Source organism: Montipora capricornis, chromosome 2 (assembly GCF_036669925.1).
Source record: "Montipora capricornis isolate CH-2021 chromosome 2, ASM3666992v2, whole genome shotgun sequence".
NCBI lineage: Eukaryota > Metazoa > Cnidaria > Anthozoa > Scleractinia > Acroporidae > Montipora > Montipora capricornis.
The window spans coordinates 41,365,650-41,380,649 of NC_090884.1; the positions used below are offsets into that span (position 1 = coordinate 41,365,650).

Consider the following 15,000-nt stretch of genomic DNA (forward strand, 5'->3'; position numbering starts at 1 on the left):
CTCGGAGCAGAGTAGAGAACCAACAAACTCAACCCACATATGGCGTAGAATCCAGGAATCGATCCTGGGCCACATTGGTGGGAGGCGAGTGCTCTCACCACTGCGCCATCCCTGCACCCCGAGTAGTAGAGCCAAATACAGTAGGCTCCCGATACCTCGAACCTGAAGCTGACCAACACTTAAATGTTAGGAAAAAACGACAACGCATGCCCGGCTGCCTTAGTTTATTCTTGATTCTTTAAAGTATCGATTCATTTATTCATTTCCTCCGCAGTATCTGTGTTGCTACGACAAATATGGGCGTATACCACTGTGTACTTGACTCGTGCAATGGAACACCGCGGTTGACCAAGTTGAGTCATTTTTAAACTTGGCATCTATCTAGCTAACGCGAATAAAATTAACCTTATTCCAATAGAAAGGGCTTAACAAATGTTCACCATTTCCTTTTTTGAGTTATTTAATGATCACCCTAGGATGTCAGGAAACCACCAAATTCGTTTCCGTTTATTTATTGTCATGAGAAATGGACGTAGAACACTTTCAATCAAATTGACTTGTTTTGTACATTTTGTAAAATAAGACGTTGTAATTCTTTATAGTACAAAAAATTAAGAATAGGTACAAAGTCAAGGATTCATGAACCTCAAGATAAGTCAAGGTTTCATAAGCCAATACCTGAAAGTAGAGATTGTAAATGGCAAAGTGGTATCTGAGAGATTTCGTCGGAATTAAAAGCGAAAGGAAAGGAAAGCATATGGGGTACTAAACTCCTTAACGCATTATCATCATTGCCTACTTATCATGATTAACATAATTAACATTATTGTTATCATCTTCATCATTAGTCGTAGAATTTTTTTTCCCTTTTTTTTTGCAATAAATAAATCAACCGATCAATAAATTATTAAAGTGTGTTAATTCGGTATCGTTGCATGCCACTGCATGTAACCCCGTTGAAGCATAACGCAAATGAATCGGGTTATGTACTAATTGGGAAGCCCGGTAAATTTAATTGTATCCCACGAGTTGATCAAGGTATATTGAACCACCGTAAGAAAATTTTTGTAAGCTGTTGTGGAATTGTTAATTGGACATAATTTGGTACTATTGTGGTTTTGACTTGTTTAAATTCTTCGCCCTGTGTAAAGGAATCGTGGTGGCCCGCGGATTCCAGAAGATTAGAATACACTAAAGTTCTTGCTGGAGCAATTAGCGATCCCGAAGAAGAATTGTTTCAAACACAAATCAGCTTCATTTCCAGCTCTTTGAAAGCTCCTTCTCGGCATTTGGATTTTCATTGTGAATGGGACAAGTCAGAATTCACAGCCAGGATGCACAGACTCAGACGTTGAAAAGGCTGTCTCGGATTTATTTCACTTTAACGCTCCTGGGCCCAGTTGTTCGAAGGGTGGATAGCGCTATCACTATCCAGCGGATAAGAAAGAACGTTTAAGAAAATTCGTTTTAGGTAGCGGTAATTGGAAGTCATAGTTCAAACCCCTCAAGTTAATTGTGAACTTCTAAGGTTCTATGAAAATACTCCTGAAGATACGTCGGACAATAATATTATTGAATACTTTAAACATCTTAATAAACAAATGCGTTTCTCTCTTTCTTCTAAGCTAGACCACTCTAGTGAATTACCCTATTTAAGGACAGAGCACACAAAAAACCCAACCCTATCGGGCGGCACATACCTATATAGCGTATGTAAGAGAGTACCAACCCCCCCCCCCTCCCCCCGGGTGGGTTATCCAGTAGATAGCGATTTATCCAGTGGACAGTGCTATCCACCCTTCGAACAACTGGGGCCTGGAGCGTTAAAGTGAAATAAAGTGAAATAAATGATTTATTGCTTGAAGGTCCACCCGTAACCAATGTTGTTGCAGCGAGTAGGCACACGGTAGATGTTAGGCTCGATTGCCAGCCGCTGTTTTGGGAAATAAGCCAAGGCTCACTCCCGAAATCACTGCCGTCTCTTCTCGGGGAAGATACCCGAATTCGATTCAGCGGTGGAAATCGAGCCTGGGTAGGTCTCATAGAACTTTAAATGCCACCACTGAAATCATGATAATTTCACATGATGATGATGATGATGATGATAATAATAATTATTATTATTATAATTGATTTTGACATTTGGTCTGTGTGTGTTTGTAGTGGGAGATTAAGTCGAGGGGAATACACTGAGGGCAATATGTTCCATTGTTTTGCTATTGTTTCAGCCCCGCTCCCCCTGTTACAATTTAAGCCGCTCCCAGCTCCTCAGACAGTTGACAAAAGTGGGGGGCTATGTAATATATTCCCCAGACAAAACAAAGAAAATCTACCCAATGAATAAATTAGAGAACAAGCCAAAAACGTATTCCGTATATTATAAAGGTAAAAATTTAGCCGTTTTTTCCACATCAAAAAAGAAATTACAACCAGGAAAAAGGTGAATTACAGCATGGACATTAAAACTATGAAGACTCGACAACTTTTTTAGAATTTTTTTCAAACAACTGACCAAGGCCCAAAGTAACCTAACCACACACCGATCGCTCAGTTGGTTGAGCATCGGGCTGTTATGAAGGAGGTTGCGGGTTCAAACCCCGGCCGGATCATATTCAGGATCTTTAATAAGTGAGGAGAAAGTGCTGCCTTTTTAGACTATAAACCGTAGGCCCAGTCTCACAAATATCTTCTATGTTCATAAGTTCCCTGTGGGTCGTTAAAGAATCCACACACTATTCGAGAAGAGTAGGGGATGAAGTCCCCGGTGTTGTGGCCGTTCTGTTCTCTCCAGCAGAAGTGGCCGGCTTGGCAGTGATGTCTCTAAAAAGGCGTATGGTGTATGAGGCCACCTAAGCAGAAACAGCCATAAGTCAAAAAGGGACTTTGCCGAGTGCTGGAACATGCAGATGAGAACCTTTTAGTGAATTTTCGAGCTCGTTTTCTTCCGGAGGTAAAGGGGAAAATGTCTCAGTACTCGCCCGTGATTGCATTAAAAACAAACAAAAAAAAAAATTGAAAGCCACGACTGTTCACAGTTCAAGTGTTTGCATTGTAAAATTGACAAACAGTGCTGTCCTTCAATGGCATTAGACATATTAAGGGGGCTTTGTCAAGAGGTTTAGCCAAAAACTGGCAACCAAATCGCGCAACGCGTAAAAGTAACTAGTTAAGACAAAGAAGGAAGGTTCGAATAAAACAGCAAATACAAAAAGAGGTAGTCAAGTAAAGCTGGCATCTTCGCAGTTACGGACGCAATTTTAGCAATTGCGTAGAGAGAAAAGCCTGAAAAATTCAGGACTTCAAGGGGGTTTGAGCTTTATTTCATATCCGCAGTTCAGTACATGCTGTATATGATTCATTTCATATATCATTTCGTTCATTAAAAAAAGTTAGTGATGGGCAAAACTGAAGAAGATTAAAATGGATTTCAATCGGGGGTTTTGAAAACTCTTCAGCCAAACAGTTCGTCTCTTTTTTATCAGGTTTTCAAAGTTCATCTCTTTTGTTTGTAATTTAAATTATGTATGCTCTAGATATGCTCTTTGTCATGAAGCTTTGAGCTTTGTTGCTAAAAAATTATTTCTGGGTTAAAGTTAGTTTGCACAGAGGGTAGGGGCGACTAATCGGTAAAATTACCGTGAGAATCCTTCAATGAAGTAGCCGCATGCACGTTACCTTTTAGGTTAGGGACAATTGATCAGTGCTAAGGACAGGTGATCAGTGCTAGGGACAATTAATAAGTGCCAGGGACAGTTGATCAGTGCTAGGGACAATTGAACGGTGCTTAGGACAGGTGATCAGTGCAAGGAACAGTTGATCAATGATAGGGACAGATGATAAGTGGTAGGGACAGTTGATCATAGATAGGGTCAGTGGTATGTACAGTTGATCAGAAGTAATACGTACTTGGCGATATGGACGACTATATGCTAGTCGACTATATGGCATACTGGCACGAAGTATATACCCACACGTTTTAGGGGTCTATCGTTTTCCATGTGCTAACACCAACATGTACGTCATGTATGAGGACAGAGTGAAAATCCAATATGGCGGAGTACTCCGATGGAGTACGTGTGTTTGTTGATGGTGAAGATTTAGAAGGGCTTTTTCACGCAGCCACAGAATTCGTCAGAACTCTGAAGGACATAAGCGATGAACAAAGGCTTACTTTCTACGCTCTTTATAAGCAGGTGGGTTTGTTAATCTTTGTGTAAAATGTTTGTTTGTTTTTGTCCGTTAACTTTGGTTCAAATGCTCAATCAAGTTGGTGCATACAGTTCAGGTGCAGATGCTCGAAATTTCCAGACCTACAATGTTTGATCATACCTTTCCTACGTTATTCTTTTAAAGGCAAAAGAGGGACCTTGCACGACATCAAGGCCAGGCTTTTGGGACCCAGTTGGTAGAGCAAAGTGGTTAGTTATAGTAAAACTTTTGGATTTCTTCTAGAGATCTAAGACTAAACGTTATTTGAATTCACGTATTCTTCAGGATATCACGGATTAAGACGAGAAGTATCAAACATCCTTTCATGTTGGAAGTAGAGGGAAGGATACCTGGTTGCAGTTTTCGTTTTTAACCTATTGACACCTCAAAGCTCCTTCCCCCCCCCCCCCCCCCGACCTCAAGCCCCCATTGACGAGTAAAATCTATTAAATCACTCTCAGGGGTCAAAGGGTTAATAGGCCACTTTCAAAAATACCATAAAGGTCCGGTAATACGGGCAACATTTTCCTTCAACTTGTCTCGCAACATTGTTGCATTGCAAGTTGAAACACTTTGTTGCACGTATAACCGGGTATGTGACCAACTTGTCTCGCAGCAAAATACAGTGTTGCAAGTTGAGACGACTTGTTGTGAAAAGTAGACTCGAGTTCTACTTTCTGCAATAAAATTAAATTTAGTTCTGTTGCTCATATTACCACTGATGCCTAGATGTGACAAGTTTGAATTCAACGCTTGTGATTGGCTGTCAGCGAAGCGCGGCTATGTGGCAAAAAAAAAAATGGCGGACAGAGAAGATGAGCTTGAAGCTGTTGAAGTAGACCACAAACTCTCAGAAAGTCAGAAATTTGCCCTATACAAAGACCTCGAGGGATATCGTAGTCTTTGGGACACCTCGAATGTCCCTTCAAAAAACAAGCAGCAAAAGCAAAAAGGCTCGGAGAAACTGTCACAAAAATACAACTTATCGCCGGGCTGTCTGAAACGACAGCTTCATACTGTGAGAACTTTGTTGGCACAGGAAATTAAGAAGGAAAGTGACGGCCAGAAGTTGAAGTGGAAGTTCTTCTAAATGTTACATTGTGGGAAAGAAGATTTTCTTTCGTTCGCCAAGGGCAAAAGAAGAAAGTGAGTGGACAGAGAGAGAGACACAGCAGTTGATAGACTGCTATAAACAAAATGACATCTTATGGAATCACAGCCTCTCATCCTACCCGGACAGAAACTTGAAGGGACTGAGCTACACAAAGCTTTCTGAGCTTCTCCTTGGTGGAAGCCACAACGAAATTAAAAATCAGTGGAAGTGCTTAAGACCATGTTTAACCGAGAGGTTAGAAAAGAGGAAGACAGCAAGATCAGTGGGACTGGTACGGACGCCGTGTATACATTGCAGTGGAAATAATTATCTAAAATCTTTGATGCTTATCAAGGGGAGTGACGATGCCGTCCTTTCTGTTTTAATACTTGATCCTAAAGAAAATGAGAGACCGGCAAAGAAAATTAAAGCTGAGAAGGCGAAAGATGAGGAAGAGGTGACTATAGATGTTTAATTTATTTTATTTTTTTAAATGCATCGAGCAAAGAGCGTCCTTGAATAACTCTTCCTATTTCACTATTCACCTTAACTTTGGTAAGTAGTTGTTAATATTATTATTGTTTTTATTATTGAATTAGGTAAAACTGGATCTTTATAAAGAAGCCATAAAATGCCTGCAGACTCCTCTGGCACTTGCAATTGGTCAGCCAAATGTGGAAAATTGTAACAATTCCATCAGTACCTTTGTAAAATCGTTCAAGTCTACGTTATGACAGTTTTCTGGTCGCCACCTCGTCTTCACCGAGCAGAAGGCCCAAACAGAGCACAGCAAGGGCTCTCTTCCAACAAAGAAAGAGTTGAGCAGCCGCCATCTTTGTTTACACATGGCTGACCAATCATATGCACAGGATTTGGCAAATTTGCAACACTATATCTTGCCGTAAGACAAAATGGTCACGCTCCCTGTAATACGTGCAACAAAGGTTTCAATTTGCAATGCAACAATGTTGCAAGACAAGTTGAAGGAAAATGTTGCCCGTATTACTGGTACTTAATACTCTTTGTTGCCTTCCAAAAAGTTGCATAAGCATTTGTTTTCATTTTCTCTTGGGACCATTGTAAGTCCCAAGAGAAACTGGAAACAATGCTTATGCAAATTATTGGAGGGCATACAAAGATTCAAGTTATGCTATTTTTTTTTTTAAGTGGCCTTATTCATCTACTAGCCACAGAAACAAAGGCACAGGTTTCACTTTCATTTCATCCAGCACCTGGCAAGTAACCTGACTTCTGAAATGAAATGAATTTCTTTTGCATGTATGTATCTCACATATATTTTAGAACCCTTTTTTTCTTTGATGTTTACATGTCATGCATGAAGTGAAAGCAAGCACAGCAACATGTACGTCATGTATAGGGTTATACAGGGTTATTCAAACATTAGTAATGTTTTTGTTGCAGTGAGAAATATATTCATAGAAAGTAAACAAATAATATTACTGGTATTAATACTGGACTTTGAGCAAAATCAGCAGTTGTGACCCGTGACCAAGCTTATGGAAGGCTTAGGTCTGTTCTCAAGTGATGTCACAAATGCTTTTCAGTACACACTGGACATGTACAACAACCTTTCACCCTTCAACTCCCAGTGGCCTTTTACTCTGTCTAATGCCAGACAATTTTTACTCTGCAATTGGGCGCCCCAAGCTAGGGCCTTAAAGGCTTAAAACTGGTGGTTTGCAGGCCCTCCTTGGCTGGACCAGTGCTATCAATCTTACTGCTCCCTTAAATAAATTTAATAAACAGGTTTGTCAGTTGAATTACTGTTACGAGTTATTGACGTGAAATACGGTTGCGTTGCTTTACTTTACTTTTACCTCAAAGATGTATGCATGCTATTTATGGAATATCAGACACTGTGTTACAAAAACAAACAAAAGGCATTTCCAAACTTGAAGTGTTCTGACCTATTCAGGGATTCTTGGAAAAAGCTTGGGAAAATGCCTCAACAGAAAGCAGTGGAGCATTACATCCAGGAACTTTGTGATTTAGATCCAGAGTGGGAAGAGAAATATGCCATAACTGATGACTTGGTAAGCTACAAGTATGGAATGGTATATAGATGTAATGCTTGGACAGAGAATACTGATAGTAATAGGATGGAGCAAGAGGGAAAGAATATACTAATGTCTTCTGGTCAGTATGCCAGGTCGTATTTCAGCTGTACGCATGCAGAGAAGGGAAAGATCATCACATTGTTAATGAAGCAACTTAAGCAGAAAGAAGGCTGACAAAATCCAGGGTTGAATCGGCCTGGAAACCCACAGCCATGTGATTGTGCTGCACCGTGCTCTGTCATTAAGGTATAAAGACCTCTTTCATTTCACTTTGACCACCACCTCCTACCAGTTGACCAATTCCCAGATGGCTATAGCTCAGTAGTGGAGCTGTGTGCAGCACAATTAAAAGGAAAGGAAAGGAGCTTTATTTAAATGTCAAATCTTCTAGTGCTGGAGCACTAATTGTGGACACTGTTAACAAAAACGAACTAATTAATGCAAGTCAAATCATATGTTGGTTTTTGAGGAGAGGGGAAAACCAGATTACCTGGAGAAAAACCTCTTGGTGCAGAGAAGAGAACCAACAAACTCAACCCACACACAACGCCAAGTCTGAACTGAACCCCAGCCACATTGGTTAGAAGTGAGTGCTCTCACCACTATGCCAGCCCTGCACCTTAACCATTCATGCCTTTAAGTCCTGTTCAAGGCTGGACTTTTTCAGGCTTCTTAATCATTGCTTAAGTTGATCTTTGACATACATGTTGCAAGTGGTTACATCTGCATTTCAAATTTACAATGCATTGTTTTGGCATGCATTTGACCTGAAACTCATTGTTTATCTGGAATTCTCCCAAAGATGAGTGTTGGTAGTAAAAGTTTTTTTCCTTAAACTTTTGTATTCAGACTGTGAAAGAAACTGAAAAGTCTGTTCACATGCAAACAATGGGAATTGCAGTCAGCACTTTAAGAGGACAAGATGACCACGAAGATGAATTCATTAGGTAATTTAAATGGTACAATGTACAATCCACTCGGATGTTCAGTATTTCCTCATTTGTTTGTTTGTGTCAATGGCTCACAAGAGGCCATGAGTTAGAGTCTGACTATTGACTGATATTAAAGGTTTGTGAAACTCTTACAATAAGTGATAGTAAAAGTGAATGTTTCAGCTGTATGCCATCATCATCAGATTAAATAATAATATTATCCATAATTATAATTTCATAAATTACAGTAAAAATATTTGGTGGATCATTATTAGGGTGTTAAATTATTCCATTGTTACGTGATTGTATGTTTGGAGTTTGCATTGTCTTAGGGTGTTGTATGTGTGGCTATGAATTAAAAATATAATTTGTGTTTATTTTAAAGGCCTTGTAAATCAAGGGAGAATTAACGTAGCTTTTTGGAATTATTTTGTTGGATTTCAGACAAAATTTGTTTTCGTACTTCCCCATATATCAAAATTAATGTCTCTACAGTGTATTTTTTGTCCCCAGAAAAGACAACTGCTCCCATTTCAACTTCAGTGGAGGCCATGTTGCCCTAGGTCTTCTCATTGGTCAAACAATAAAATGAAAAGTCAACCCTAAAGAAACTACAATAGGTTGGGAAGGAAAACTGGTGCCATGGCAACAGCACTATGGAGCCATTTAATTAATTTTATGTTTTACTGGTGCCAAATTTGAAGAATGCCACTCTAATATTTCCAAAGAGATAATTGCATTTTAAAATAAATAAATAAATAAGTGAAAATCACAAGTAGTCCTATTTTGGAACAGTTGATGACATCACAAAACAAAAGCTTGAATCTCCTTGAAGCATCTGTTAATATTCTTTTACCTCACAGTCTCTCTAAGACAATAAAATCTTTCATTGCAAAAGTTAGGTGCTGTTTACTGATAAAAGTTTTATTATCAAATGAATGCTGTAACACTTTTTTTACTCATCAGTGATGATAAGAAATCAGTGTTTGATTGGTGCAAAGAAGGAAATGTTAAGAAATTGGATGCCTTATTGATACGAGACAGTGTTAATGCTGAAGATGATCAGGTGAGTTGTGAATGAATTAGATAATTAAGTGATCAAGTGAAGCTATGATCTTCGCAGTTATGAGCGCAATTTTTGCAATTGCGTAGAGAAGCCTGAAAAATTCAGGACTTCAACGGGGTTTGAACCCGTGACCTCGCGATTCCGGTGCGACGCTCTAACCAACTGAGCTATGAAGCCACTGACGTTGGGAGCTGGAATCGGAAGGTCACGGGTTCAAACCCCGTTGAAGTCCTGAATTTTTCAGGCTTCTCTAAGCAATTGCAAAAATTGCGCTCATAACTGCGAAGATCATAGCTTCACTTGATTTCATATCCGCAGTTCATATATGATTCATTTCATATACCATTTCATCAATTAGATAATTATGTGTATTGGTATTCAATTTTTAAATTAAATTTTGAATGCAAAATACAAATAATTTTAATTTTACAGCTAAAGTAACTTGCTCACCTCTCAAAGGTGACATTTTTTCACTAAGAACACACAAAAAGGAAACAAAAGAGAAACACTGTGTAAAAAAGACCCAGTAATATCAAAGAACAAATGGAATTTTAAGGTAGTGAAGAATGATTATAATATTATGATTATTATGAAGAAGTTTTCTTATGTTCAGGATCTATGATTTTTGACCTTTAGCAAGACAAGGAAACCTGCAGAAAACTAAAAATTAAAAAAAAAAAGGACCAAGATTGAATGGTAAATGAATGGAACATTATCTTAAGCCGATATTTTCACAGGCAATGGCTGCTGACTGAGATGTTTCAACCTGAATACGAATATAGTGCACACATGCAATATGATACAATACTGTTGTATTGGAATATATCAGACTTAGCAAATGTAGTACAGTAATAATAAGAACTTTAAAATAGAAAAATCAGTACAAACTGTCATAATTATGAAATAATGACAAAAAATACATAGTATTGCAGAATACTTACGACGTGTGTGGAAGGATTTAAAATGAGAAAGGGGAAAGGGGTGCATAGGAGTTTGGACGCATAGGAATGAGGAATGCAGGATTTTACTAAACCAATATCCCTTCGCACTAAATGTGACCCTTCACGCGAAAAGGGGGCTTATGAAAATTTCACGCTGATGCCGATTTCACGGCAGACAACCGTGAAATTATATCAAGCAAGCTGAAATTCCGTTAAATTCCTTTAAAACAGAGTGAACTCGGCGTGAAAATTTATCATACCACCGTGAACTAGTTCACGCCGGGTAGTGAAATAATTCACGCCGTGAAAAAATTCACGGCGTGAAAAAAAAAATCCTCAAAATTAATTAATTTCATTATCAATACGTTGGTTTTGAGTTTCTGGCAGATTTCGAGTGTGAAAGAACCATTGACGTGAACCTTTTGATGCTCATTAATTTTTGTCTACTAAAAGGTTGACTTAAACTCAACTGAAGAAACATGCATTTTGCGAGCATGTGAGTACTGAGCATTTTCCGGCAAGGACGAGCAGTGATCCAAACATCTTTTCGAGATCACCCAGCAGAAAATGAATTATGAGCATTAATCTTTGGGGCAAATTGGAAAATCACAGCAACTCGCGTTATAGTATGTTTTTAAAAGTGCGCCAAATGGTGCGACTAACCGCTCAAAATACAATCAAAATCCAAACGTGGTATCAGAGTAATGTAACTAAAGAACCACTCCGAATTTCAGGGCTGTGCGATATTCCAAACTCAAGTTATTCGTCAAAATTATAATGTTTGGTATGGAGACGCTCTCTGCCTAGCCTTCGGGGGAGAGAAACGACCGCCGGAAATACGTCTGCGTTCGCAGGCTACTCTCTGCCAAACTGTAGACACTTCTCGTCACCTCTTGTCGGTTTTCACTGTCACACCATCATCAACACCACTCAACAATAATAAAGTCAAGAATAAACGAGGTAAAAGAAGATGAATATTTAAAGAGTCTCGCAAAGGTTCAGGCCTGTGCGATGTTTCGTGCGGGAGATATTCGAAGAAATGTTTTACTCCAAATCAAATTTATAAGGCTTTGAATGGATACGCGTAAATAGGGCGGCCGGAAGCTAACAAAAACATTTTTCATCGAGTTTTGCCATAAAAAGCCGGTAGCCATCTTCTGAAGTCTCATAAACATCAATGTGAGTACTTGTCCTCGTGCAAGGACTGTTCAGATTGCAAAATCTCAGCGGATAAATCACTTTTTTAACCTACGTGACAGCATTCTTGGCCGCAATTTTAATAATATCGTGTCACGCAAAAGCTTAGAAATTCAACCTTGCTTTATCACAAGACGAAAAACCCTATCAAACTGAAAATTTGTGAAAAGATAAGTCTTCAGCTGTCCTAATAACTAACTAAACTGCAATCTCAAAGGGATTGATAATTACTTATTTTTTAATTTTGATGACGTCACGCTGAAACCAAGAATTACAACGCGAGTCGATATTTTCGGATAGGTGACAAGTTCTTCAGGCAATGTAGATGTCACGTACTGTGACAAAATCGCAAATTCAAGCTGCTTTATTTTCAAAAGAAAGCATGCTACCAAGCTGAAAACAGGCCAGCAGATATATTTTTAAAATGCCTGGAAAAACTCAATTGACCTTTTATGTGACCTTTGGGTGTTGTTTGTTTTATTAGTAAGGGAAATTCTCCAGCTGGACTGCAAGCTTTGATTACGTCTAACAAAAGATGATTCTACCTCTAGTCGGTTTTTCTTTTTATGTTATTGTTTAATACACTTTTCAATCAACAGGGTGCTAAAAGTGAAGGAGGATCAAGTCCAGTAGCGAATTTTGTTTTCTCGTCTTCCGTTTTTCTGCGAGAAAGCTCTTTCATACAATGTCTTTGACAGGGATATGTTGTAACTGTTTATACTTCAGTTTCTCTCTACATTTCATGTTTATGGTACCCCGGACCTCCTTTTCCACAGCATTTACATCTTCCACTCCGGGAGTTACAGGAAATGCAGCGAGAACTAATCCTGTACAGAAAATTTAAAAGAGAAAGTTGAATCATGGTTTATTAGTTGGGGGCCGATTACATGAGCCGGATCAGCCGGGCTGGTCAGGTTTGCGGGGATGAAAATTCTCTGAACTTCAATCAGTTCTTTCATTGTCTTGATACCAGCGTTCATCACTGTTAAGGCATAAAAGGACTTTTATCAGACAGTCTTAATGACAGACAAATGCGTGGATTACAAAAACCTGTACAGAGTAGTGACGATACATAAGCAACTTTTTTCGAAAACTTACTATGATAAGTTTGTTGAAGGTCTCTCCTGCGAGGTTGTTCGTGGTCATCATATGGATCTCCCAAATCGGTAAATTCAGCATACAAGGAGCACGCACTTTCCAATGTTTTCATAGCTTCCTCAAATTGTCTCAAAGATTCCATGGCCACTACTTCTGGTGTCAAGGGTTTCAATGGATTTTGTGCCATGCCGAAAAAGCTTGCGTACGCGTTTGTCTAGAACTAGCGTGAGTGATCGTGGGAGGAAATGACAGGCCAGGCGTTCAAAAGGTGGATAACGCTATCAACCGGATAATCACTATCCAGCGGATAAATGCAAGCAAAACCAACTGATTGAGTCATCCAGTGGTTAGCGCTATCCACCCTTCGAACAATTGGGGCCAGGTGTTGGAATTATGTAGTGTTATTTGCCTGGTAAAACTTTAACAAGCGTCGCCGAAAAAGAGTGATGTTTTTTTGTACATCTCAATTGAGGGCCCTGAGTGCCAACGGCCGAGTAGGATTAAGAATAAACTTCTTCGAATTCGTAGCGTTCTCTCGGACTCTTGGAAAAGAATTCTCCTGGCACCTAGGGTATCAAAAGGCCAACTATTTTAATAAAAATGTCGTCCCATTCTGGAAGACTTAAATTTGTTATTTTCAAGACTTACAAACGGCAGCGTGAGAGGCTACTTTCACGAGTCACGAAAAAACCTTCCAATTCACCGGATCGACTGAGTTGAAGAAATTTAAGACTGCAGGCAAATTTTCATAATGCACGTACTAAAACAAACAAGACGCCTACAAGGGCGTATCCGTGGAATGCGCAAACAGTTAACACAAATTGTCCAGTTACAGTGAACTTCAAGTACAGGTAGACTTCGGAAAATGGCGAAAGATTACCAGAAAGATACATCTGTAATATAACTTAAAGTTTTTTGTTGTAAAAACTCATTACTAATGTTACTAAATTTGCAAATGCAAACAACGAAGCCCTATTAGCAGGTTATGAGGATACGGGATCTTTTATTTATTTATTTTTTGGAAGGAGACTTAATTCAAATCCTACAGTTTTACTTGCTTCGTTAACTCCTTTCATCCAAAAATTACAGGATCAGCCTTAAATCATCCGAAAAACTTATTACAAATCACAGTTCAACAACTTATCATCCTGGGCCAGTTGTTCAGAAACTGGGTTTTAAAGCGAGTTTTATCCTCTACTCCCAAATGCTGTTCAAGGCTGATATTCAGAAAAACTTTACATTAGAAGAAGTCAATCTTGAAAAACAAAAATAAGCAAAGGAAACTGTGACCAAAAAGTTGAAAACATGAAACAAAAGTTTACGCTAATCCTGGATTAAGGTAATTGGCTTTCGAACAACCGGGCCCTGTAATCGACGTCTGGTTCTGTAATCCTGGTTTAGTTCCTTGCAAACTGTATAAATTTGCCGTGGCGAAGACAAGAAGACAACATCCGTGCTCTATTTCTCTCAATGCTCAAAAATTCCGTAATTGCGTGTTGTATAGTCCAGTCCAAAGTTCTAATTTTACAATTCCATAATCTTGATTTCAGTAACTTGGTACCAAACGTTCCACAATAACTTGAAATCTCGTTAAGAAAAATCCTTAAATCCAGTAGTCCAGTCCGGATTGAGATCGCCAAAACTCTCTCTATCATCGATTCAAAATTCAACAAAAGCTACAAGTAGTAAATAGTTATCAGAAACTACAACAGTTCGTCCTGATTCTACACTCGAGCTGAACAAAAAACCCAAAAAACCCTTGTCATCGTTTTCGAGAGAACAGACAAACAGCCGAAACTGTTCTGTGCCTGCCCCTTACGGCACTGAAAAAGTACCGTACGTTGTACAATAGTACTTGACCGTAGTCCTTGGCCAAGAAACTAATCTTAGCCAAAAGCGCGAGAAGCGATCAGGATACGGGATAATTAGGTAAAAAAATTGTGGGGATAAGGGATTTTAAGTCTGGAGGTGGGGGGGGGGGGGGGGGTAGAATTGAGGAGATACGGGATATTTTTTAAAGTAAGAACGCATTGCGTGTGGTAGTGCAGTAACTTGACAGTGTTTTTTTCCATAACTGTCAACTCAGCTGCGTTTTGTTTTTTCCAGGAGATTCAAGTCCTTGCACAATATGTAGCTCTAATAGTACACGACATTGTTTGGTATCGTACATCATTACGGTGCCATGGTAGACATCTTTGCTATATACCCTCTAAGAAGACATGTGGTTCAGTAAAATACTAAGCCCAGAACGATTGAAGAAAATAACAGGAAATCGAGAAACATTTGGCTTCAAAGCCGATATGTTGATCATTTACAACTTCTTTTTCACGACAAGCTTAAGCGTGTACTCTGAGCTTCTGACACCTTTCCAAGACCAATGTTACTA

The 15,000-nt window shown here is 39.0% G+C and overlaps 3 protein-coding genes and 1 pseudogene across 3 annotated transcripts in view; 3 read left to right on the top strand and 1 right to left on the bottom strand.

Annotated features, from left to right (window-relative positions):
* The window catches only part of LOC138021927 (WD repeat-containing protein 31-like), a 15,635-nt gene extending 14,882 nt beyond the window's left edge, over positions 1–753 (top strand). Inside the window, exon 11 of the mRNA XM_068868956.1 lies at positions 275–753. Coding sequence (XP_068725057.1) covers positions 275–368 — 94 coding nt within the window. The 3' untranslated portion in view covers positions 369–753. The remainder of the gene's footprint in view (positions 1–274) is intronic.
* A 2,692-nt stretch (positions 754–3,445) lies between these two features.
* LOC138021966 (acyl-CoA-binding domain-containing protein 6-like) overlaps positions 3,446–15,000 on the top strand; it is a 19,140-nt gene continuing 7,585 nt past the window's right edge. Inside the window, exons 1-5 of the mRNA XM_068868992.1 lie at positions 3,446–4,193; positions 4,354–4,418; positions 7,239–7,356; positions 8,230–8,327; positions 9,279–9,378. Coding sequence (XP_068725093.1) covers positions 4,050–4,193; positions 4,354–4,418; positions 7,239–7,356; positions 8,230–8,327; positions 9,279–9,378 — 525 coding nt within the window. The 5' untranslated portion in view covers positions 3,446–4,049. The remainder of the gene's footprint in view (positions 4,194–4,353; positions 4,419–7,238; positions 7,357–8,229; positions 8,328–9,278; positions 9,379–15,000) is intronic.
* On the top strand, positions 4,674–6,447 carry LOC138021954 (uncharacterized; annotated as a pseudogene).
* LOC138021893 (uncharacterized) overlaps positions 9,660–15,000 on the bottom strand; it is a 10,281-nt gene continuing 4,940 nt past the window's right edge. The window contains exons 1-2 of the mRNA XM_068868919.1: positions 12,615–15,000; positions 9,660–12,343 (exon numbers count right to left, since the gene is read on the bottom strand). The exon at positions 12,615–15,000 is cut by the window's right edge and continues 4,940 nt beyond it. The gene's annotated coding sequence lies outside the window, so the exon portion shown is untranslated. The remainder of the gene's footprint in view (positions 12,344–12,614) is intronic.